Below are 26,002 nucleotides of genomic sequence, written 5' to 3' on the forward strand. Positions count from 1 at the left end.
AAACTCAGGGCTCCATCTCATGACACTTAACATCGTGGCCTGAGCTAAAATAAGAGGTCACATGCTCAATTGACTGAGCCACCCAGCACCCCTAGAAATGTAAGTTAAAAGAAACTAAAAGTTTATGGAACAAAGAATAACAGTAGGAGTAAGAATAGATTAGGCATGAAGCTATCCCCAACAACAGTCTGAAACACAATCTAAAACTAACTTTCGGGGTGCCTGGGTGGCTCAGTAGTTTAAGCCTCTGCCTTCAGCTCAGGTCATGATCTCAGGGTCCTGGGATCGAGCCCTGCATCGGGCTCTCTGCTCAGTGAGGAGCCTGTTTCTCCCTCTCTCTCTGCCTGCCTCTCTGCCCACTTGTGACCTCTCTCTCTATCAAATAAATAAATAAAATATAAAAAAAACTAACTTTCTAGATAGGCATAAAATAGTATTAATTTAATGATGTCAACATGGGTCACTAATTCAAGAGTAAAGTACAAAGGACTTGGAAACAGGGGCACCTGGCTGGTTCAGTCAGTAAAGAGTACAGCTCCTGATTTGGGGTTTGTCAGGTTGACACCCACATTGGGTGTACAGATAACTTTTTAAAAGTTATAAGAAAACAGTGGGTAGGGAGCATTATCTAAAGTGATGCTTTCATTTCATATAGAGATATATATTACTTCATATTTATTTCAGAAGGTGAATGTTGGTCAAATGATAAAAAAGAATACCTTAGGTGCGCCTGGGTGGCTCAGTGGCTTAAGCCGCTGCCTTCGGCTCATGTCATGATCTCAGGGTCCTGGGATCGAGCCGCGCATCGGGCTCTCTGCTCTGCGGGGAGCCTGCTCCCTCCTCTCTCTCTGCCTACTTGTGATCTCTCTCTATCTGTCAAATAAATAAATAAAATCTTAAAAAAAAAAAAGAATACCTTAAAGACATTGGCTTCCAGTGACATGACTGAGAAATAGGTCTAATCACAAAAGGCCAAAAGGTACAATAAGGAATAACAGAAATGTGAACACAGGGTGAAAATATGTATAAGAGATGATTTATTACTTTAGATGTTTAGATTTATTACTTTAGATGTTGCAGAACATTCTACACTTAACCAAGCAAGAGAGGGAGGAAAATATGATCAAATGATAGGTTTGAGCCTATGTGTAGATGTGCATCTACACATACATAAAGGAACTGAAGTTCAGATAACAAAGTTGAAGGAAAAACTTCAATTCCTATGCTTGAAAAAATGCAGTCAAAAACAGGAATATGAACACTTGAAACCCGCAAAACAAAAGAGAAAACAAATGTCTAAGAAACACACAAATATACTCATCCTCACCAGGAAGGAAATAATTGTAACGTAAAGCTTTTTTCATATACCCCTTTCACATATTAATTTTAAAAATTTATTGGAATACCCAGGAAGAAAAAGGTCACTGTGAAATGTATGTCTTATGATCCATTGGTCTGGGTCTTTCTCATCAATATGGGAACATACTCAAATTTTCCCTGGCTTAAAAGAATAAAAGAATGCTTTTATTTGACTGCCTGGCTGTTGTAGCTAATACCCTATAACTTTTTTCCTCTTAATTGCAAAGATTCTTGGACTGGTGTTCTACTGACTGCAACCACTTTCTGTCACCCATCACCACTCTTCCATCAATGCTACTTAATTCTCAGCACTCTCTCCTGCATGGCTGACTTCAGTGTTTACTTTTCTTTTTAGGATCATAACTAAATCTAATCATTAACTAATCAAGAAACCCGACAACTTTAGCGATGTCATGGTGCTGGGCTATGCTGAGTTGATTCTCGGGTGGTTTCAGGTAAACGTTCTCCCCCCTTCTATTCTTTCTGGCCCTTTCTTGCAATGTCTGTTGGGTTCTCAGACTTACCTTTGTGGGGGTCTTTATGTAGAAGTCCTGATTCCTCCCTAGACAGTTGATGATGGACACTGAAGTCTGTTCTCAAACAATACAGCAGGTGTCTCCTATCCAAAAGAAATAACATTATATGTTTATTAAAAAAAAAAATTTGGAAGGGGAGGCGAACCATAAGAGACTATGGACTCTGAAAAACAACCTGAGGGTTTTGAAGGGTCAGGGGTGGGAGGTTGGGGGAACAGGTGGTGGGTAATGGGGAGGGCACGTTTTGCATGGAGCACTGGGTGTTGTGCAAAAACAATGAATACTGTTACGCTGAAAAAATAAATAAAATGGAAAAAAAAGTATCAAGATAAAAAAAAAAAGAAATAACCATGCCCCAGAAGCACAAGATTGCACCTGTTCAGAGACAACAGCAAAAGAGATATTTACAGCTCCCTATCTGCTCCTTAAGTTTATTTCCCTCCTGTTTCTCAAAACTTTGAGCACATCATCCCCCATGGGACATTGCTCTGGACAGATAAGACTTTTTTTCAGTAGTTTTTCTGGTCCCAAGAGACCAAATTACAAGTCAGGAGAATCCAGTTATTATTCTTCCCTGAACTCACCTGCTTCCCATAGAACTAACCTTCTAGCACCTTATCCCAACCCTGATTTAAAGATTTCTCCAAATCTAAGAGTGAAGAGATGTTCATTACTAGGATCCTTGGGTCTCCAAAATATTGATTTGTGATGGAACACAGAACTGATATCTCCAAAAAAATGGCTATCCCCTCTTCAGTGAGGTGAAGAACTGTATTCCTCTGACATAAAACCATGAGTATTAGGTCCTTGGCTTCCATGACAGTTTTGCCAAAACAGTTAAGAATTAATGCTTTAAGATAAATTAAAAGACATTGTTTCTTCTTTTTTATAACTTATATAATATTTTGGTAATTAAAAAATATATATTTATGTTTAGAGCTTGAAGTTCACTAGAAGAAAAAAGTTGTGGAGATAGATGGTGATGTCAGCTCACAACAATGTGAATGTGTTTAATCCCACTGAGCTGTGCACTTAAAAATGGTTGAGGGCACCATGGTGGCTTAGTCGCTCCAGCCTCTGACTCAGGATCTCAACTCAGGTTTTGATTTCAGGTTCCTGAGTTCAAGCCCTGTGTTGGGCTCCCCACTGGGCATAGGGCCTACTTAAAAATAAAACAAACTGAGGGTTTTGGATGGACGGGGTTGGGGGGGTGAGTCTAGTGGTGAGTATTAAAGAGGGCACGTATTGCATGGAGCACTGGGTGTGGTTCATAAACAATAAATTTTGGAACACTGAAAAAAAATAAAATATTTTTAAAATACATAAAATAAATGGTTAAAAGGTGGGTAAAATAGGTCACTGGGATTGAGCAGTGCACTTGATTTGATGAGCACAGGGTGATGTATGGAAGTGTTAAATTACTAAATTGTACACTTGAAACTACTATTCTGCTATATATTAATGAAATGGAATTTTTTATTTAAATTCAATTAGCCAACATATAGTGTACATCCTTGGTTTTTGGTGTAGTGTTCAGTGATTCATTACTTGTGTATATCACCCAGTGCTCATACATCACAGGCCCTGGAAACATAAACTACCAAGACTGAAACAGGTAGAAATACACAATCTGAACAGACCAATAACTAGCAAGGAAATTGCAGCAGTAATCATAACCTTCCCCCAAAATAGGAGTCCGGGGTCAAATGGCATCCCAGGGGAATTCTACCAAAATTTTAAAGAAGAAATCATACCTATTATATTAGAGCTGTTTCAAAAAATAGAAATGGAGGGACAACTACCAAACTCTTTCTGAGTCCAGCATTACCCGGATCCCAAAACCACACAAAGACCCCATTAAAAAGGAGAATTATGGGAGACAAACCATAAATGACTCTTAATCTCACAAAACAAACTGGGGGTTGCTGGGGGGAGGTGGGATTGGGAGAGGGGGAGGGGGCTATGGACATTGGGGAGGGGAGGCGAACCATAAGAGACTATGGACTCTGAAAAACAACCTGAGGGTTTTGAAGGGTCGGGGGTGGGAGGTTGGGGCAACCTGAGGGTTTTGAAGGGTCAGGGGTGGGAGGTTGGGGGAACAGGTGGTGGGTAATGGGGAGGACACGTTTTGCATGGAGCACTGGGTGTTGTGCAAAAAGAATGAATACTGTTACGCTGAAAAAAATAAAATGGAAAAAATAAATAAATAAATAAATAAAAGACTAAAATATATATATATAAAACCTGTAAGGAATAATTAAAAAACTAAAGAAACATAAAAAAAGGAGAATTATGACCAATACCCATGATGAACATGGTCCCAATATACCCAACAAGCTCCCAGTTAATTCTTCTCTTAATTAATACTATATTCCACCATGGCTTCACCAATATGCATTTTAACCAACAGTATAAAGAGTTCCAATTTTTCAAATCCTCACTGTTTTATCTGAATTTAAGTTGATTGGCAACTCTGTTCAAGCTGTCACCTTAATTCTCCCTTGCAATATACAATATCATGTGCATAGGTACTGGGGATTAGGATGTGTACATATTTGGGAGGTCCTTATTCTGCTTTTTAAAATGGTTTTTCTTTTCATTCTCTGATTAACTTAGTTCACTTAGCATAATGCCCTCCAGTTCCATCCATGTCCATGTAAATGGTAGGTATTCATCTTTTCTTATGACTGAGTAATATTCCATTGTATATATGAACCACATCTTCCTTATCCATTCATCTGTTGAAGGACATCTCGCTCCTTCCACAGTTTAGCTATGGCGGACATTGCTGCTATGAACACTGGGGTCCAGGTGTCCCTTCTTTTCACTACATCTGTATCTTTGGGGTAAATAACTACTTGTGCAATTGCTAGGTCATAGGGTATCTCTATTTTGAACTTCCTGAGGAACCTCTATACTTTTTTCCAGAGTGGCTGTACCAGCTTGTTATCCCACCAACAGTGTGGGAAAAGAGTTCCCATTTCTCCACATCCCGCCAACACTTGTTGCCTCTTGTCTTGTTAATTTTTGCCATTCTAACTGGTGTAAGGTGGTATCTCATTGTGGTTTTGATTTATTTTTCCCCGATGAGAAGTGATGGGGAGCATTTTTTTTATGTGTCTATTGACCACATGTACGTGTTCTTTGGAGGAATGACTGTTCATGTCTTCTGCCCATTTCTTGTCTGGACCATTTGTTTTTTGGATGTTGAGTTTGAGAAGTTCTTTACAGATCTTGAATACCTTGCCTTTCTCTGATATGACATTGCAAATATCTTCTCCTATTCAATAGGTTTCCTTTTAGTTTTGTTGATTGTTTTCTTTGCTGTGCAGAAGATTTTTATCTTGATGAAGTGCCAAAAGTTCATTTTCACTTTTGCTTCCCTTGCCTTTCAGAGACATGTCTTGAAAGAAGTTGCTGTGGCTGAGGTAGAAGAGGTTACTGCATATGTTCTCCTCTAGGATTTTGATGGATTCCTACCTCACATATGATCCTTCAACCATTTTGAGTTTAATTAACTCACTTTATTAAGCTTCTGCTCTGTCTGATACACACAGAGTTTCCCTTTTGTCAATTACATGCCTTCCTATGATTCACAAACACTGGATCACAAATGCCTAGAAAATTCTGTATCTTACCTGGGGCAATTAGGATTCCTAAAACTAATTTCATTTCAAAGGAAACTATTTCATTTGAATTAAATTATGACATGCCAAGTGAATTATGCCTAGATTTCCCAGGAGAATAATCCTAAACTGTATTCCTCATATTTAAGAAACTATGTGTGGCCACTAAGCCCGTCACATAATTTTGTTGTAGAGGAATATACAAAACCTCAATTTTCACCTAGAGTCTGACAGTTCTTTTACATCAATACCCTCACTCCTCTTCCTGATAATGTGGACTCTAACCTCCTTCTCTTTAAGTCTCAGGCTACAGACAGGGGTGCTCAGGCTAGGAAAACCCAGTTATTCCCCTGCACTCCTGTGCATGTGGACATTCCCACAGAGACTTCCCTGACCAAAGCCTCTGTTATGGCTGAACCAGCCCTTAGGTTCTTACTGTGATTGCAAGACACACCTCAGCAACACCCACCTGGGAAGTCTAACAAAACCATGTATATTTTTCACAGGTCCTGGAAGGCAGAGGGGATGCCCAAAGGCCATTCAGGGAAGTCTCAGAAGGAAAGAGAAGCATTGAGAGGGAGGGAAAGAGATTGCTGCTGAAGGATCTGCACTTATCCAGGTCCATGGCCAGAATTGTAGGGGACTGTATGATCAGGATTTATTAGAAAATTTTATATGAGTAGAATTTAGCTGCTGAAGGGGAACGCAGAGTCACTTATGTGTCAGTATGGATGTTACCCAGGGCTTTCTGAAGAGGTATTTTATGACTGGGGCAGCCTGAGTGTTTCTCTGGTAATTGTGTTCCATACCTAACAATGTGTTTACTCCACATGGTTATCTCTGAAATAACCAGAAACTTAATATGAGGCACTTACTCTACAGACATGCTACTGTGTCCTAATGAGTCTCCTGTTTTTACTCGGTGATTCAGCTTAGTGTCAAAAAACCTACCATAGCCCCTGCAAACACTGATTAGCAAACATATATATTCCAATGGAGACGACATGGAAAAGACAAATTTGAATAAATAGATGAACCTGTTGTGTTCTTAGTGTCATGGTGATCACAACAATGATGAAACAAAATTTCAAAATACTCATTTTGTTACTACTCAAATATTTCTTTTTTCTTTTTTGCATTTTTATATCACAGTTCATGCTGTGCATCTATTTATTGAAACAGAATGTCAGTGTCTGTAAAGGGTTTATTCATTGACATGAAGGATTGCTTAGTGTCTTGTATGTTTTATCACTAAGTGATCTTCCTGTTTCTACAAGAACATTTCCACTGCTCCCTGATAATATGATTCTCTCTATGGTTACATAAGATAACTCCCTTTTCCATTTGCCACAAATGTTAAGGGATCTTAGTATCATCTATTTCATACTTCCTTCCTGCACAGAAATCTCTTCCACCTGTGTGATCAGAGGATGCTTCACAGGAGAGCTGGATGTCCTGCCCATCATGTAGTTCAGGGTCACCAGTTCTTCTGCACAAAAGTTAAATATGTATGTCACTCAAACTCTTCTAGTGACCCTGAAGGAAGCCCACATACAGTCACTTGTTCATAAAGTCATTGGAAATAAACTTCAATAATAGGATGATCACAACCACTCTCCTCATTTGTCAGATCATGGGCCACAAATAAGAGCAGCACATGCTCTAGTTGCCTCATGTGTGTTCACTTGGATTATTATGTCAGTCAGCACTTGCTGTGTAACAGGCTGTCCTTTTCAAAGCACACCATGACACTTCCCTTTTCAAAGGGAAGAGCAACTGATGCAAGCTCATGGAACACAATAGTCAAGAGAGAGTTCTTGAGCCATTTCACGATAGAAGATGATGCTTTTATTATAGAATAAGAACAACACCCATGGACAGAAAGAGCTGCACTGGGATTGTGAGGAGAGACTGGTTACTTCCTTTTAAATTTTTGGAGGGAAGGGTGATAGAGATAACGTAAGTTTCTAAGGAATTTCTGTATACTGAATGTGAGGTTTACAGGACCTCAGAGGTCTTACTATTGAAAGCTAAGGTTGTTTTAGTCTCTAATGAAACACCAATATTAAGGCAGCCATGAATTGCTGGGATGATGTCACACTCTGAATGTCTAAATGATTCCTCAGGGACTGAAGACTGTTAGGAGATGGACTCTTAGCTACATTTCTCTTGTACTTGTTCTCATCATCAGTAATATCTTTACAGTCAAGAGACATTATACTCTGGGAATAATTTCTGATCTCTTCTGAGATGCTCATGAATCTGTGGTCAGTAGTGTGTCTCTACATTGCATTACTAAGGCTCACCCAAGATGTGGTGGTGTGGCCCAAGTGCTCTTCTGTCTCAGACAATCCATGGTCTTGTTACTACATTTCTATATGTATGTTATTCTTCTATTTACAATTTAAATATACTTATGTGAATTATTTGAATTTCATCCCACTGTTCCTACTTCAGTAATTAAAGCTTGCTTTTCTTCCTTGTTAGAAGAGGTATCTTACAAAATTTCAGTAGAGTCAGGTACCTGTGCTCTAGATCATACCCTTATCCATGTGCCATAGATATTTTTCCACTTATCCAACTATGGAATATAATTACATACAGTAAAATGCATATTTAAAGTGTAGAACTTGATGAATTGAAGGAGCTATCCCCAAATGAGGAGCACATAGTTCAAGTTTCAATTTATGTATAATTAAGACTATTACATAAACTTTAACTGCTTTGTTAAGTAATCATTAAAAATTTCAAGCCCCTGAGCCTCTGTCCTTATTTTTTTTCTTTTTTTGCCCTTATTTCTGAAGGCAATGAGGAATGCCAAACATGGCTTCATATGAACATTGTAAGAAAAGAATGAAATGTGTGGAAATGAATTTTTTACTCCAAAGAAAACAGCCAAGTGTAGTGATTGTGGAAAGAATGAATTCTGAATCAACATGAAATAGAAGGATGCAGAAATATAGACACAAAATTATAAATTAAAGTGATGACCTTAATTTGAACCACAAATTTCTTTCCTATGTCACTGCCTCAAAGGCCTCATAGTCAGGCCACATGCCCATTTAAGCCTGGAGGCATTTATTGAACCAGCATATGGGGCAGAATATCTCCAAATAGTTTTAGTTTTTTTATCTACTTATTGTGGGTTCTGTATTGCAATTTGCCCTTATCCAAGGAAAGCTACAAGTGAATTGGAAGACTTAAAACACTATTCTCAAACAATTTTATTGATTATTTCTCCTGCTTCTGTAAAACATCCCCACAGTAGTTACTTAAAACAAACACATACATGCTCTTACAGTTCTGGAGTAAAAAGCTTGGAAGGAATCTCATTGGGCTAATAGCAAGATGTCTGCAGGGCTGAGTTCATTCTAGAGGAGAATCTGTTCCCTTTCCAATTCCAGTTGCTCTTGCTGGCCACCTGCATTCCTGGGCTCTAGCTCTTCCTTTTCCTTCAGAGCCAGCAGGGCAGCATTTTCAATCTCTCCCTAACACAAAGTCTTTTATATCCTTCCTGAACATTCAGAGGATTGTTGTGATGACCTTGGTCCCACCTGGACAATCACAGCTAATCTCTTTATCTTAATGGCAGACTGATTAGCAACCTTGTTCAATCTGCTACCTTGAATCTTCTGTGTTGTAACAAGTAATACATGAAAGGCACTGGACATCAGGATGTGGACATATCTGGGAGGGCCTTATCCTGCATACTACAAAGTCTTTTTCATATGTGTATTACTTTGGTCACTTACAAAAGCAATAAACACAGACTTAACACAGCCTAAAGAATGAGTGATAATTTCATGCAATGACCATATATGGTGCAGAAGACTTAAAACTCCCTACACCTATCTTTAACACAGGACCAAAGCTTTGCTATTGAATAGTGATCTGTATACTAGGATCCACACATCAACATCGCCTGGAAGCTTGCTGGAAATACAGAATCTCTGAGCACCCTGGAACTATGATAAGATCCCAAATATTTAGTGGGATCTGTGTGGATTCACAGGCACACTGAAGTTGGATGGATGCTAGTCTGGATGGGTTTCTCAGGTTTTATGGTTGACATTTGTGGTAGGATAATCATATTTCAGGGTGCTTTCCTTTGGATTGTGAGTGTTCAGCAGCATCCCTTCAGACATTGCCAGACATGCCCAGGGATACATTCATTTCTGGTTGAGAAACTGCCCCAGAGCTTGAAAGCTAGAAACATCCTGCAGAATGACACTCAGGGCCCACAACATACCCATATATTCAATGTGGACAGATCACTAGACAGCATCAAGTACCATTTTGGCAACATAGATTGGAGATCATAAATGTACTTCCTCAGGGATAATATTTTTATAAAAATTATTATGGACATTGGGGAGGGTATGTGCTATGATGAGTGCTGTGAAATGTGTAAGCCTGATGATTCACAGACCTGTACACCTGAGGCAAATAATACATTATATGTTAATAAAAATAATTAAATTTAAAATATTAAATCAAACAATCCCTATAAGATGCAAGCTCACATTATAGTACATAAAATGATCTAAACATGTCTGTTATAATTACAAGTATTTTATGACAAAGGACTAAGTGATAGCCCTTTACTTGTGTAAAGTAAGAAATTCCTAATTGTAACAGCAAATGTGTCTTGAAGCCAATGTGTGTAGTGGCCAAAGTTTATTATCAGAAGAGCCCTCTTCTCTGACTTATTGAAAAGAATAACAGACTGTGTCTGGAGATAGAAGGGCTGGGTTCCCACCACATACCAATGCTTTGAAGATAAAGAGACCTAATCCAGGTGGCCATTGGGTCATAGACTTGGAGAAAATTGTAACTTGAAGCTGAGGTGAGATGCTAGAAGATTCACATATCAGGAAGGGGGACAAGTTCAGAGAAAGACACTAGAAAAAAAAAGAAAAACCGATTTCACATGACCTCTAACCTAGTCTTTTGGGAACTGAGGTTCATTGGAAAAATAACCTTTCTGTCCAGAGGACTTTCCCACTTGGGAATCATGTGCTTTGAGTCTGGAGTCATGAGAGGGAAGTGTGACTAATGAGCAGACACAGGAAGTTGTAAATACCTTCTCGTCTCCAGTCCCTCAGTCCTGGCAACTTTGGACAGGAAGGGCCATGATTCTTGTCTATTTGTTCCAAGTACTTATTCTGGCTGGAGGCCAATGTTTCACTCCTTCTTGCTGCCTCAGCTGAGGACAGAGCTTGAGTCCCTATCATCTGTTATCCAGGCAGGAATTTAGACTTCCACAAGGACACCTTCCTGTCACACACCCCAGCCAGGTGAGTCCAAGATCCCAGTGGTCCATGGATGAAGGGTCAGAGAGAATGGAAGCCAAGAACATTGACCTATCACCATGTGAGAGCCAATTTGACCTAGCTAGCCCACAGTGAACAGTTCACAGTGAACAACTGATCACTGTATTTGTCTGTTTGCCTGATTAAGTAAGTAATGTATTATTAGTGCTAATGTCAATTTCACAGAGTGACTTCTGCTCACACTTTTGAAGGTCTTTCATATTCTTTATTATTAAACTGCTAATATAGCAATGCTCGGAAAAGTATGCTGAGATTGTTACACTCAATATGTGGTTCTAATTGGCTTTGATTTTGTCCCCTAGGGGCCATTGATCCCTGCCTGGGGTCAGCTTTGCCTGTCACACTGGAGAAGGGTTCGTGGAGGACAGGAATATCTAAACATCCTACAATGCACAGGACACACCTCACCCCTGGGCATACTCTGAGCATAATGTCCATATGCAGGGACAGAGAAACCCTGAGGTAAAGAACATCACTATTCGGATCACAGCTATCTTTAGGTTCTGCCTTCAAACTTATAACACTTACTTCCTGCTAGCAAATTCACAGTAATCCCTTGGTTATCAGTTTAAAAGTTTTAACCACAGTGGTACCTGGGTGGCTCAGATGGTTAAGCATCTGCCTTCAACTCAGGTAATGATCTCTAGGTCCTGGGATCCAGCATCACAGAGGGCTTTCAGCTCAGCAGTCAACTTCTCCCTTTTGCTCTGCCTGTCCCAGGCTTATTCTCTCTCTGTCTCTTAGATGAATAAGTGAGATCTTTAAAGTAAAATTAGTTTCAACCACAAACAATGCAACAGCTCTATAATCCCCCCCCCCCCGAGGCTGCTGGTGATAGAGATCTTTCTTGTTTTCTTAAAGTGTTCTTCGGCTTCAACAAACTTCATATATTTGATAGCTATTCTGATTGGCCTTTATCATTAGATGCCCATATGTTATTCTCTCTCTCTGTTTTTATTTTAAAAATATTATCACCATTTCAAATTATTTTCTCTGATCATTGTTTCTCAATTGGCATTTGGAACATATTTTGACCATTAAATCTTTACATTTTATGTAAATACGTCTACATTCTTACTTTTGAATTTCTTGATTTATTTAGTGGTATTGTCCATCTGTAACTTTTATATGTAGTTTTATTGATGTTCTACTGTATTTTTTGGTTACACTTACCCTGAGGTCATAAGCCCTGTGGTTTTTTGTAAGGTCTGAGGGAGGGGACAGATTTCTTATTCTTCCAGACAGATATCCTTTATGCCAGCATTTACTGAGAAATTCAACCTTTTCCAAGAAAACTGAAATACAACCTTACCATGTGCTAAATGTCCTTATGCATTGAGACATGATTTCTAACTCATTTAACAAATAAATACCAAGCATTCTAGGAACATTATATATTATACTCTTTCGTGTCTAGGATTTCTACAATTTAATTATTAACCCATATTGCCATCATTAATGATTGCTATTTTTTTGCTTCTCTTTTTAAATATTTTTATTTAAATTCCAGTTAGTTAACATAGAATATAATATTAGTTTCAGGTGTACAGTATAGTGATTCTGCACTTCCATACAACACCTGGTGCTCATTACAACAAGTGCAATGATTGCTATTTTATATTCTATTTTAGTTCATTTTGGTTTTTCATGCAGTTTTGCCTAGAACAGGTGATTTGAAATGGCTCAATTTACATTTTAACCTGGTTTTGTGATCCCTTCATTCTGTTCATTCTATACCTATCCACGTTTAAAGGGATTTTTACATTAAACACATACATTCACAAAACTTGGTGAAAAAAACAAAAACAAAGAAGGCGAAGTCCTTGCACTTTTGAATCATGAACCCTCACCATGAGGACAGAACACAATGAAATAAATGCGTGTATGAAATGATATCCACAGACAAAATGATACAAAGAAAATTATTTAGTACAAAAAGAATTGTCATGATGTAGACAGGAGTGTAAATCATGGTCTATGGACCTCTTTGCACATTGGGTGAAATCCAGAATGAGAATTATAGTGTGCACACTGGGTTCATAAAAGAGAGATCTATACCCAAAGCTCAAGAATATCAATAAAATATGCCACATAGAGAAGGGAGAAAGAGACTAATCTCATCCCCTATCAGACCACATAGAAATGAATTGGCCAGAAATGATGCAGGAGGTACATGAAAAATAAGACTTCTATGCTTGATATAAAAGTGTTCAACTTTTGTTGTGTTATGTACACTTCCTTTTATGAAGTGTTTGTTTAAACCATTGCTCAATTTTGAGAAAAAAAATATATATAGGCATATATTTTAATATTTAAATATATTATTTCTCCGTGGGAGGTTTAAGAATTGGCAACTCTGCGTTTTGCAGGGGAAAGGTCACTGATCTGGCCTATGTGGTTTGGATCCATTCCTGGCACAATCAAGATGGCAGGGGCAGAGAAAGACAAGGGAATAACACAGCCAGGAAAGGATGGTGGAGTGTGTGTGTGTGTGTGTGTGTGTGTGTGTGTGACCTGTAGAGTGTGAGCAGTCCCCACAACAAGGTGCCAGGACTGAAACTCCCAAGGTGACACAACACAGGGGCCAGAATTCAATCAAGTGAGACCACTAAGAAGGCGATTTGGTTCAATTCATGAGATGGCCTTTGCAACACGAGGAATACAGTGGGAGAGGCAGTGTGGACAAGAAGGTCCCTGTGCCTTGAGGTTTCAGAGTTAGTAGAGAGTTCGCTTCTCTCCTCAGTGTGTCTGACGACTTCTCTCCTCAGACTCCCTCCTACTCGTTCCCCTTTAGCACTGGCTTTGCTTTTTTGATTTGAGCATTGGAAAGAAGTACCTTACTAGAGGCATTTGCCCTGGTCATTTTCTCTGCCAGGCACACACTTACCCCAGAATTCTCGATCTGCCTCCATCTCTTACTTCAGATTTTTGTTCCAATGTCACCTTGTTCACAGAATTGGCTTACATACAAGAAAATAGCATGTCCTATTCACTCTGCTTTATCCTTGTTTTCCTTTACTTCATACCATCTGCCACCCTCTGAAATGCTATTTATTTTCTTATCTGTTAATGTATTCCTTCTTCATTATTGAGTGAGAGGGAATTTTTTTTTAGCACCCTATACTCATCGCCTAGAAAGTGTCTAAATCACAGCCAAGACATAATTTGCATTTCTGGGATTTGGAAAAATTTTTTTAATTAAAAGTGTGGAGTACATGGCCTTTTGTCAATTAAGTGACTGAAACAAAAATCCCATAACTATGGTGGTACAAGGTATCCCCTGAATTGGATCATATCTATGTAAAAATATTAAAATGAACATTTAGACTACAAAATTAAAAAGGCAGCATTTTAATTGTGTGAGTAATACCACTGTGTGAAAATTAATCATGATACTTGCCTCTGTCCTTGAAGTCACCTCCACCACATGAAACCCAGCAATGATACACGAATTTCAGAGTTTCTTCTTCTGGGATTTTCAGAGGAACCTGAACTGCAACCCCTCATATTTGGGCTTTTCCTCTGCATGTACCTGATCACTGTGTGTGGAAACCTGCTCATCATCCTGGCTGTCCGCTCTGACTCCCACCTCCACACCCCCATGTACTTCTTCCTGGCCAACCTGTCCTTTGTAGACATCTCTTCCACTTCCACCACTGTTCCTAAGATGCTGATGAGTATACAGACAAAAAGTAAAGTCATAACCTATGCAGGCTGTGTCACACAGATTTATTTTTTTGTACTCTTTGCTGTGTTGGATGTCTTTCTCCTGGCCGTGATGGCCTATGATCGATTTGTGGCCATCTGTCACCCCCTACACTACATGGTTATCATGAACCCTCAGCTCTGTGGACTGCTGGTTATGATGTGCTGGATCATGTGTATCCTGCATTCCCTGTTACAAACCTTAATGGTTTTGCAGCTATCCTTCTGTACAGAGATAAAAATTCCCCACTATTTCTGTGAGCTCAATCAGATGATCCAACTTGCCTGTTCTGATACCTTTCTCAATAACATGGTGATGTATTCTGCATCTGTCCTGCTGGGTGGTGGTCCTTTTGCTGGGATCCTTTACTCTTATTCTAAGATTGTTTCCTCCATATGTGGAATATCATCAGCTCAGGGCAAGTATAAAGCATTTTCCACCTGTGCGTCTCACCTTTCTGTTGTCTCCTTATTTTATTGTACAAGCCTAGGAGTATACCTTAGCTCTGCAGCTACCCAGAGCTCCCACGCAAGTGCAGTAGCCTCGGTGATGTACACGGTGGTCACACCCATGCTGAACCCCTTCATCTACAGCCTGAGGAACAAAGATGTAAAGAGGGCTCTGAAAACATTCTTTGTGAAGGAGACTCTACGTGGCCAATTGTCATAGGAAAGAACAAGTTCCTAAGGTTGCTTAAGTTTAGCTTCCTGAGCAAAATTTTATTGAATAAGTGGTTTTATTCAGTTCCTAATGCCAATGTAAAATGACTACATTAGTGTTTAAAACACATTTATGCTCTGACAATTCAAGGGGTCAAAACTCTGAAATGGTTCTCATTGGGCTAAAAATAATGTTTGCAAGACTTGGTTCATTCTGGAAGCTATGGGGAAGAATCTGTTTACTTTCTTATTCCAAAATCATTAAAATAGTGCAAAAAATTCTAAATATACTTCTTATAATTAACAAATGCTTCACAGTAAGGGACAAATGACAGTTCTAAATTTACAAATATGAAATTCCTAATCATTTGGCAAATGTGTCAGGAAGCTGAGGTATGTCTTGCTCAAGTTATTTTGTTTGTTTGATTGGGTTTTTTTAAAGATTTTCTTTATTTATTTATTTGTCAAAGAGAGAGGAGAGAGAGAGCATGCACAAGCAGGGGGAGTGGCAGGCAGAGGGAGAAGCAGGCTTCCCACTGAGCAAGGAGCCTGACATGTGACTCAATCCCAGTATCCTGGGATCATGACCTGAGCTGGAGAGAGACACCCAAAAGACTGAGCCACCCAGGCATCCCTTGCTCAAGGTTTATATCAAAAAAAGCTTAATTCTCCTTGTTGAAAAGGAAAACAGTGATATTCTATAGATAGCAAGGCTGTGTGTCCAACACAAGTCAATATTTTGGAGATCCAAAAGATCTAATTCAGATACATTACCCAGTCCTAGACTTTGTGGAAAAGTTTAAGTCAGGGTTGGTATAAGATGCTGGAAGGTCCGAACTCTGGGAGCAGCAGAACTCCTGAGCAAGGGATAATTAACTCTGGATTCACTTGGTTATAACCTGGTCTAAGGGGAAAACACAATCTCCAGGAAAATTTTCCTTTATGTCCACACCAGTGTCCCATAGGAAAGTCATGTGCTTAGAGGTTGGAGGAGCAGGAAAAAACATGCATCATGAACAGACAGAGGAAGCTCTAAATATCTCCTATGTAGCAGTCCCTCTGCCTGTGCCCCCTTGGGCTGGATGGGACAAGATTGTTGTCTCTGGAATCCTAAGCCTGGCTGGAAGACTGATGCCAGCCTCCTCCCTGCCATCTTGTGAGGGGAAAGAGTGTAGTCACCATCATCCCGACACAGGAGGAATTCAGACTGCCACATAGAGACCCCTCCTTCAGAGCTGCCATTAAGGTAAGTCCCAGAGCCCAGCGGGTCCTGCAGGCAAGGGTCAGACAAAATCCAAGTCTGCTGCATTTACCTGAGGTCACCTGACAACCTCCAGCCTAGCCCAGAACCTAGAGATCTCTATGCTCAATTGCTTGCCTATTGAACTGATGAATGGATTCATTGATGATGTTAAAGAAAGAAGTGAATAGTGAGCTCAGCAGTGTATGGGTGATTGCTGACAATGAAGTGAAGGGATGGGAGGCATAAAGTACTTCTAGTAAAAATATAACACAACCACTGAGTTTTGCAATTAAACAGAATAAGAATATTAGGTATGAAGGGATGTCCAGTGAAGTCAGGACATTTCTTTTTTTTTTTCTTTAAAATGGTAATATTGGACTCTGTTTCCATACTGGTAAGAAAAACCTAGACCAATTTATTTCTTGCAGTAGGACCCTGCAACAGTAATTCATGAGACATACATTTTCACAGCATCCCCTGTTCCTCTGGGTATTCATGTGAAAAAAAATTATCTAACAATGAAAACTGTATGAAGGAGATTTGCTTTGAAATGACTTCATTACTAGGGGAGCTGAATATATTTATTCATTTTTTTCTGTACTGTACATTGTCTCTACCATGTCATTTCATTTGTACAGTGGAGTCAGGGTGGTTTATTCCTGCTTTTGATTGCATTCTTTCAAACAAGGAATCAGAAGAGGGGTTTATATTTGTTTTACCAACTCTGTTGTTTGCATTGTGTTCTAGTGTGTATGTATTGACATATATGTGTTGAATTGTGTTATTAGTAGTATGGGCTCAGATCTGTCACTCAGTACATGGTATTCTCTATATTGCTTTTTTGATATTATCCATCCCGAAATATTGAGCTGTCACTAATATTTTTTTCCATTTTATTTATTTTTTCAGCGTAACAGTATTCATTCTTTTTGCACAACACCCAGTGCTCCATGCAAAATGTGCCCTCCCCATTACCCACCACCTGTTCCCCCAACCTCCCAGCCCTGACCCTTCAAAACCCTCAGGTTGTCACTAATATTTTTTACTTGGCAGTCCTTGTAATAAACAAAAATGAAATAAATGATATTTTGTACATTTAGTACTAAATCACCTCTATATGTATTTCCCATTTGCTTTTGCATCTCTGTCATTCCCCATGTGTCCTTTTGTCTCTTTGTGATGAGATCCATTTCTAAAAGTTGTGTCATCTTTGACCATCATCTCTTCTTTACATTTGACTGAAGATTGCCTTTACCTTCATAAGCATATTTCAATCAATTTATCTTTATGTAAGAAAAAATGATCACTTAATGCTTACTCCCAGTTGTAAAGATCATTCACTCATGTTCTTTTATTCCAAGTCTTTGAATGTTTAATCTGGAATTAGTGACCCATATTGACAGCACAGAATTATTACTTTATGTCTTTACATACATTAGTTTTAGATTCTCATTGAATTTTGTTCCACAGTTGTTTTGAAAACAGTATACTTGACTAATTTCATTCCTCCTGACAATCTTTATTCCTTAACTTCTTACTGTCTTTAAAAACTTCTCTTTCTGAGTGAAATAAGTCAAGTAGAGAAAGTCAATTCTATGGTTTCACTTACTTGAGGAACTTAAGGAATAGCATGGAGGACATTACAAAAGGGAAGGAAAAATGAAGGTGGGGGAAATCAGAGGGAGATCCAAACCATGAGAGATTATGTACTCTGAGAAATGAACTGGGAGTGTCAGGGGGGAGAGGGTTGGGGGATAGGTTGGCCCAGTGATGGGTATTAAGGCGGGTGCATATTGCATGGGGCACTGGGTGTTATATTTAAACAATGAATCTTGGAACACTGCATCAAAAATGAATGACATACTGTACGGTGACAAACATACAAAATAATACATAAATAAATAAAAACATAATAAAACCTAAAAATGCTTCCTAGAATATGCACACTTATGCATACATATTCATACAATGTAAAAATGGATAAGAAGTATCCTACTCTCATCATAAATTGTCTTGAGTTTTAGGGCTGTCTTTTTTTCTACCTGTTTCCAATCATCCTTTTTTTTTTATTATTTCTTTTCAGGGTAACAGTATTCATTGTTTTTGCACAACACCCAGTGCTCCATGCAATACGTGCCCTCCCAAATACCCACCACCTTGTTCACCCAACCTCCCACATCCCACCCCTTCAAAACACTCAGGTTGTTTTTCAGAGTCCATAGTCTCTCATGGTTCATCTCCCCTTCCAATTTCCTCAATTCCGTTCTCTTCTCCATCGCCCGATGTCCTCCATGTTCTTTGTTATGCTCCACAAATAAGTGAGACCATATGATACTTGACTCTCTCTGCTTGACTTATTTCGCTCAGCATAATCTCTTCCAGTCCCATCCATGTTGCTACAAAAGTTGGGTATTCATCCTTTCTGATGGAGGCATAATACTCCATCGTGTATATGGACCACATCTTCCTTATCCATTCGTCCATTGAAGGGCATCTTGGTTCTTTCCACAGTTTGGCGACCGTGGTCATTGTTGCTATAAACATTGGGGTACAGATGACACTTCTTTGCACTACATCTGTATCTTTGGGGTAAATACCGAGAAGTGTAATTGCAGGGTCATATGGAAGCTCTATTTTTAATTTCTTGACAAATCTCCACACTGTTCTTCAAAGTGGCTACACCAACTTGCATTCCCACCAACAGTGTAAGAGGGTTCCCCTTTCTCCACATCCTCATCAACATACATTGTTTCCTGTCTTGCTAATTTTGGCCATTCTAACTGGTGTCACGTGGTATCTCAATGTGGTTTTAATTTGCATCTCCCTGATGGCTAGTGATGGTGAACATTTTTTCATGAGTCTGATAGCCATTTGTGTGTCTTCATTGGAGAAGTGTCTGTTCATATCTTCTGCCCATTTTTTGATATGATTATCTGTTTTGTGTGTGTTGAGTTTGAGGAGTTCTTTATAGATACTGGATATCAACCTTTTGTCTTCTCCCATTCCGTGGGTTGCGTTTTTGTTTTGTTGACTGTTTCCTTTGCTGTGCAGAAGCTTTTGATCTTGATGAAGTCCCAAAAGTTCATTTTCACTTTTGTTTCCTTTGCCTTGGTAGACATATCTTGAAAGAAGTTGCTGTGGCTGATATCGAAGAGATTACTGCCTATGTTCTCCTCTAGGATTCTGATGGATTCCTGTCTCACATTGAAGTCTTTTATCCATTTCGAGTTTATCTTTGTGTACAGTGTAAGAGAATGGTTGTGTTTCATTCTTCTACAAATAGCTGTCCACCATTTATTGAAGAGACTGTCTTTTTTCCACTGTATATTTTCTCTGTTTTGTCAAAGATTATTTGACCATAGAGTTGAGGGTCTATATCTGGGCTCTCTACTCTGCTCCACTGGTCTATGTGTCTGTTTTTATGTCAGTACCATGCTCTCTTGGTGATCACAGCTTTGTAGTAAAGCTTGAAATCAGGTAACGTGATGTCACCAGTTTTGTTTTTGTTTTTCAACATTTCCTTAGCAATTCAGGGTCTCTTCTGATTCCATACAAATTTTAGGATAATTTGCTCCAGCTCTTTGAAAAATACCAGTGGAATTCTGATCGGAATGGCATTAAAAGTATAGATTGCTAGGCAGTATAGACATTTTAACAAGGTTTATTCTTCTGATCCAAGAGCATGGAACAGTCTTCCATCTTTTTGTGTCTTCTTCAATTTCTTTTATGAGTGTTCTGTAGTTCCTCGAGTACAGGTCCTTTACCTCTTTGGTTAGGTTTATTCCCAGGTATCTTATGGTTCTTGGTGCTATAGTAAATGGAATCGATTCTCTAATTTCCCTTTCTGTATTTTCATTGTTAGTGTATAAGAAAGTCACTGATTTCTGTACATTGACTTTGTATCCTGCCATGTTACTGAATTGCTGTATGAGTTCTAGTAGTTTGGAGTGGAGTCTTTGGGGTCTTCCATATAAAGAATCATGTCATCTGTGAAGAGAGAGAGTTTGACTTCTTTCTTGCCAATTTGGATACCTTTTATTTCTCTTTGTTGTCTGATTGCCATTGCTAGGACTTCTAATACTATGTTGAACAAGAGTGGTGAGAGTGGGCATCCTTGTCGTGTTCCTGATCTCAATGGGAAGGCTGTGAGCTTTTTCCCATTGAGAAAGATATTTGCTATGGATCTTTCATATATAGATTTTATGAAGTTCAGGAATGTTCCCTCTATCCCTATACGTTGAAGCGTTTTGATCACAAACGGATGCTGGATTTTGTCCAATGCTTTTTCTGCATCAATTGAGAGGACCATGTGGTTCTTCTCTCTTCTCTTATTGATTTTTTCTACCACATTGATTGATTTGTAAATGCTGAACCATCCTTGCAACCCAGGGATGGATCCTACCTGGTCTTGGGGGATAATCTTTTAATGTACTGTTGGATCCTGTTTGATAGGATCTTGTTGAGAATCTTAGCATCCAAATTCATCAGTGATATTGGTCTGAAATTCTCCTTTTTGGTAGGGTCTTTGCCTGGTTTGGGGATCAGGGTAATGCTGGTTTCATAAAAGGAGTCTGGAAGTTTTTCTTCCCCTTCAATTTTTTGAAACAGCTTCAGGAGAATAGGTTTTATCTCATCTTTGAAAGTTTGATGAATTCTCCAGGGAATCCATCAGGTCCTGTGCTCTTGTTTTTTGGGAGGTTTTTGATCACTGCTTCCATCTCGTTACTAGATATCGGTCTATTCAGGTTGTCAATTTCTTTCTGGTTCAATTTTGGGAGTTTATAGTTTTCCAGGAATGCATCCATTTCATCTAGGTTGCTTAGCTTATTGGCATATAACTGTTGGTAATAATTTCTGATGATTGTTTCTATTTCCTTGGTGTTAGTTGTGATCTCTCCCTTTTCATTCATAATTTTGTTAATTTGGTCTTACCCTCCTTTCTTTTGGATTGGTGTGGCCAATGGATTATTGATCTTATTGATTCGTTCAAAAAACCAGCTTCTAGTTTGATAGATGCATTCTACTGTATCTCTGGTTTCTACCTTATTGATCTTTGCTCTAATCTTGATTATTTTCTATGTGTGGAGTTGGTTTGATTTGTTGCTGATTCTCCAGTTCTTTAAGATTTAGAGAGAGCTGGTGTCTTCTGGATTTTTCAATTTTTTTGAGGGAGGCTTGGATGGCTATGTATTTCCCCCTTAGAACCGCCTTTGCTGTATCCCATAGGTTTTGGACCGAAGTTTCTTCATTCTCAATGGTTTCCATGTATTGTTTAAGCTCTTCTTTGATCTCCTGGTTGATCCAAGCATTCTTAAGCAAGGTGGTCTTTAGTTTCCAGGTGTTTGAGTTCCTTCTGAACTCTTCCTTGTGAATGAGTTCCAGTTTCAAAGCATTGTGATCTGAGAATACGCAGGGAATAATCTCAGTCTTTTGGAATCATTTGAGCGCTGATTTGTGATCTAGTATGTGGTCTATTCTGGAGAAGGTTCCATGTGCTCTTGAGAAGAATGAGTATTCTGTTGTTTTACGGTAATATTCTGTATATATCTATGAGATCCATCTGGTCCAATGTGTCATCCTATGCTCTTGTTTCTTTATTGACTTTCTTCTTAGGTCATCTATTACTGAGAGAGGTGTGTTGAGATCTCCTACTATTAATGCATTCATATCAATATGACTCTTTATCTTGATTAATAGTTTTCTTATGTAATTGACTGTTCCCATATTGAAGGCATAGTTATTTACAATTGTTAGAACATCTTGGTGGATAGTCCCTTTAAGAATTATGTAGTGTCCTTCTGTATCTCTGACTACAGTCTTTCGTTTAAAATCTAATTTATCTGATATGAGAATCTCTACTCCGGCCTTCTTTTGAGGCCCTTTGTCGTGAAAGATGCTTCTCCCTTCACTTTCAGTCTGGGTGTACCTCTAGGTTCAAAATAGGTCTCTTGTAGACAACATGTGGATGGGTCCTGTCATTTTATCCAATCTGCAACCCTGTGTCATTTTATGGGCGCATTTAGGCCATTCACATTGAGAGTGATTATTGATAGATACGATTTTATTGACATCCTGTTACCTTTGAAGTGTTTCTATCTGTAGCTTGTCTCTATATTTCTGTTCAATGATATTCTTAGGATGTTTTCTCTTTTATAGAATCCCCGTTAATATTTCCTGCAGTGTCGGTTGGTGGTTGCAAAGTCTTTTAAGCCTTGCTGCTCTTGGAAACTCTTTATCTCTCCATTCCTTTTGAATGTCAGTCTTGCTGGATAAAGTATTCTTGGCTGCATGTTTTTCTAATTTAATGCTCTGAATATAACTTTCCAGGCCTTTCTGGCTTGCCAGGTCGCTGTGGACAGGTCTGATATTATTCTGATGAACTTTCCTCTGTATCTAAGGTGCTTCTTTGTCCTGGATGCTTTCAAGAGGGTCTGCCTACAATTATAATTCCTCATTCTTACTATTAGGTGTCTCGAGGACTTTCAAGAATCTATAATCTTGGGAGGAAACCGTTCTGCCTCTATACATGAATGCAGGTTCCATTCGTGAGATTGGGAAAATTTTCATAGACAACTTCTTCCACTATATCTTCTAGACTTCTTTCTTTTTCCTCCCCTTCAGGGATTCCAATAATTCTGACGTTGGAACGTTTCATGGCATCGTTTATTTCCCTGATTCTGTTTTCGTGGCTTCTGAGCTGTTTGTTCCACGCTTCCTCCTGATCCTTTCTATCTGTTTGTCCTTCAGATCACTAATTCTATCTTCTGTCTCAGTTACCCTAGCTTTTAGAGAATTTAGATTAGATTGGAGCTCATTGAGAGCATTGTGATCATCATCCCTGATGGCTTTCAGTTCTGCATTAACATTGTGAACATCATCCCTGGTGACTATCATTTCTACCCTAATAAATTCCGTTTGGTCATCTATGGCTTTCTCCAACCTAGCTATTGTCTGGATAATTGTTAGCCTGAATTCCCTTTCTGACATATTGTCTATGTCGATAGCCATTAGCTCTGTTGCAGAAAGCCCATCCTCTCTATTTTTCTTTTGTTGGGCATTCCTCCTCCTAGTCATTTTGGTGAGAGATGACTGAACGGATGTAGCTGGATGTATCGACTGTGGTGCAGTCAAGGTGCACACTGGAACGCTTCTGAGCAACCAGGATTTCCCACAAAAACAAGGGAAAAAGGAAAAGAAAGAGAAAAAAAAGAAAGAAAAAGAGAGAGAGAGAGGGACAGGAAAAAAAAGTTAAGATAAAAGAGAAGTCTCAACCCCAATGGGCCCCAAGGTAAGACATATGAAGTATACAAACAAAAACAGACAAACAAAAAGTCTGATAAAAGTATATGACAAGATAATTGCAGGGTCATAGGGAAGCTCTATTCTTAATTTCTTCAGGAATCTCCACACTGTTCTCCAAAGTGGCTGCACTAACTTGCATTCCCACCAACAGTGTAAGAGGGTTCCCCTTTCTCCACATCCTCTCCAACACACGTTGTTTCCTGTCTTGCTCATTTTGGCCATTCTAACTGGTGTCAGGTGGTATCTCAATGTGGTTTTAATTTGAATCTCCCTGATGGCTAGTGATGATGAACATTTTTTCATGTGTCTGATAGCCATTTGTATGTCTTCATTGGAGAAGTGTCTGTTCATATCTTCTGCCCATTTTTTGATATGATTCTCTGTTTTGTGTGTGTTGAGTTTGAGAAGTTCTTTATAGATCCTGGATATCAACCTTTTGTCTGTACTGTCGTTTGCAAATATCTGCTCCCATTCCGTGGGTTGCCTCTTTGTTTTGTTGACTGTTTCCTTTGCTGTGCAGAAGCTTTTGATCTTGATGAAGTCCCAAAAGTTCATTTTCACTTTTGTTTCCTTTGCCTTTGGAGACATATCTTGAAAGAAGTTGCTGTGGCTGATATCGAAGAGATTACTGCCTATGTTCTCCTCTAGGATTCTGATGGATTCCTGTCTCACATTGAAGTCTTTTATCCATTTCGAGTTTATCTTTGTGTACGGTGTAAGATAATGGTCGAGTTTCATTCTTCTACAAATAGCTACCCAGTTTTTTCAGCACCATTTATTGAAGAGACTGTCTTTTTTCCACTGTATATTTTTTCTGTTTTGTCAAAGATTATTTGACCATAGAGTTGAGGGTCTATATCTGGGCTCTCTACTCTGTTCCACTGGTCTATGTGTCTGTTTTTATGCAAGTACCACGCTGTCTTGGTGATCACAGCTTTGTAGTAAAGTTTAGAATGCAAGTTAGTGCAGCCACTTTGGAAAACAGTGTGGAGATTCCTGACGAAATTAAGAAAGAGCTTCACTATGACCCTGCAATTGCACTGCTGGGTATTTACCCCAAGGATACAGATGTAGTGAAAAGAAGGGCCATCTGTACCCCAATGTTTATTGCAGCAATGGCTACAGTCGGCAAACTGTGGAAAGAACCAAGATGCCCTTCAACGGATGTATGGATAAGGAAGATGTGGTACATATACACAATGGAGTATTATGCCTCCATCAGAAAGGACGAATACCCAACTTTTGTAGCAACATGGACGGGACTGGAAGAGATTATGCTGAGCGAAATAAGTCAAGCAGAGAGAGTCAAGTATCATATGGTCTCACTTATTTGTGGAGCATAACAAATAACATGGAGGACATGGGGAGATGGAGAGGAGAGGGAGTTGAGGGAAACTGGAAAGGGAGATGAACCATGAGAGACTATGGACTCTGAAAAACATCCAGAGGGTTTTGAAGGGGGGGGGGGTGGGAGGTTGTGGAACCAGGTGGTGGGTAATAGGGAGGGCACATACTGCATGGAGCACTGGGTGTGATGCCAAAACAATGAACACTGTTATGCTGTAAATAAACAAATAAATAAAAATAAATAAACAAAAAAAAAGTATATGACAAGAGAAAAAAATATATATATATATAAGCAAAAAAAAAAAAAAAAAGGAAGAACCCCATCAAAAAGAACCCCAAGTATAAGATTTATATACTGTCAGGACAAACACAAATACAGAGAAACACTGGCAGAAGAAAAAGTTGGAAGAGTGGTTATAAATTCTCAGTGTAGGCAAGGAAGGTCATTTTGATTCTTCCTGGATGTATCTTGATATCTTTGTTAAAGGACTCAACTTTCCCAAGATAAAGGGCAATTAAAAATTGGTTTACCTATAAGGTTAGTATTGGTTGGGAAAAGGGGATTACCTTGAAGTTTAACTCTATATGAACATTAATAAAGAAAAAGAAAAAAGAAAAAACTAGACTAAACTAAAATTTAAAAGAAATTAAAAAATAGAAAAGCAAAAGAAAAACATGAGTGTATGTGTCAAAAAGTTCAGATTAGAAGGTTATTATGGAATTTGATGTACTGGACATCTCACTGTGATGGTAAATAGGTTGAAAAATTATCTATATAAAAAATGAACAAAAATAGTATGAAGAAGTTAAAAATAAAAGTTGTATCTATGAAGCAGTGGTGGTTGTTCTCTTCTCCTCTTTTTTTTTTTTTAATTACCTGGTTGGTTTTCT

General features: G+C 38.8%; 1 protein-coding gene across 1 annotated transcript; it reads left to right on the plus strand.

Moving 5' to 3' along the window:
- Window positions 1-14,275: 14,275 nt before the first annotated feature.
- On the plus strand, window positions 14,276-15,229 carry LOC123932638 (olfactory receptor-like protein OLF4). Its single transcript, XM_045991073.1, has one exon. It carries the CDS (start codon window positions 14,282-14,284, stop codon window positions 15,227-15,229), a length of 948 nt encoding a protein of 315 aa, XP_045847029.1. The 5' UTR covers window positions 14,276-14,281.
- Window positions 15,230-26,002: the final 10,773 nt, after the last annotated feature.

The sequence above is a fragment of the Meles meles genome, chromosome 20, assembly GCF_922984935.1.
Source record: "Meles meles chromosome 20, mMelMel3.1 paternal haplotype, whole genome shotgun sequence".
NCBI classification, from domain to species: domain Eukaryota; kingdom Metazoa; phylum Chordata; class Mammalia; order Carnivora; family Mustelidae; genus Meles; species Meles meles.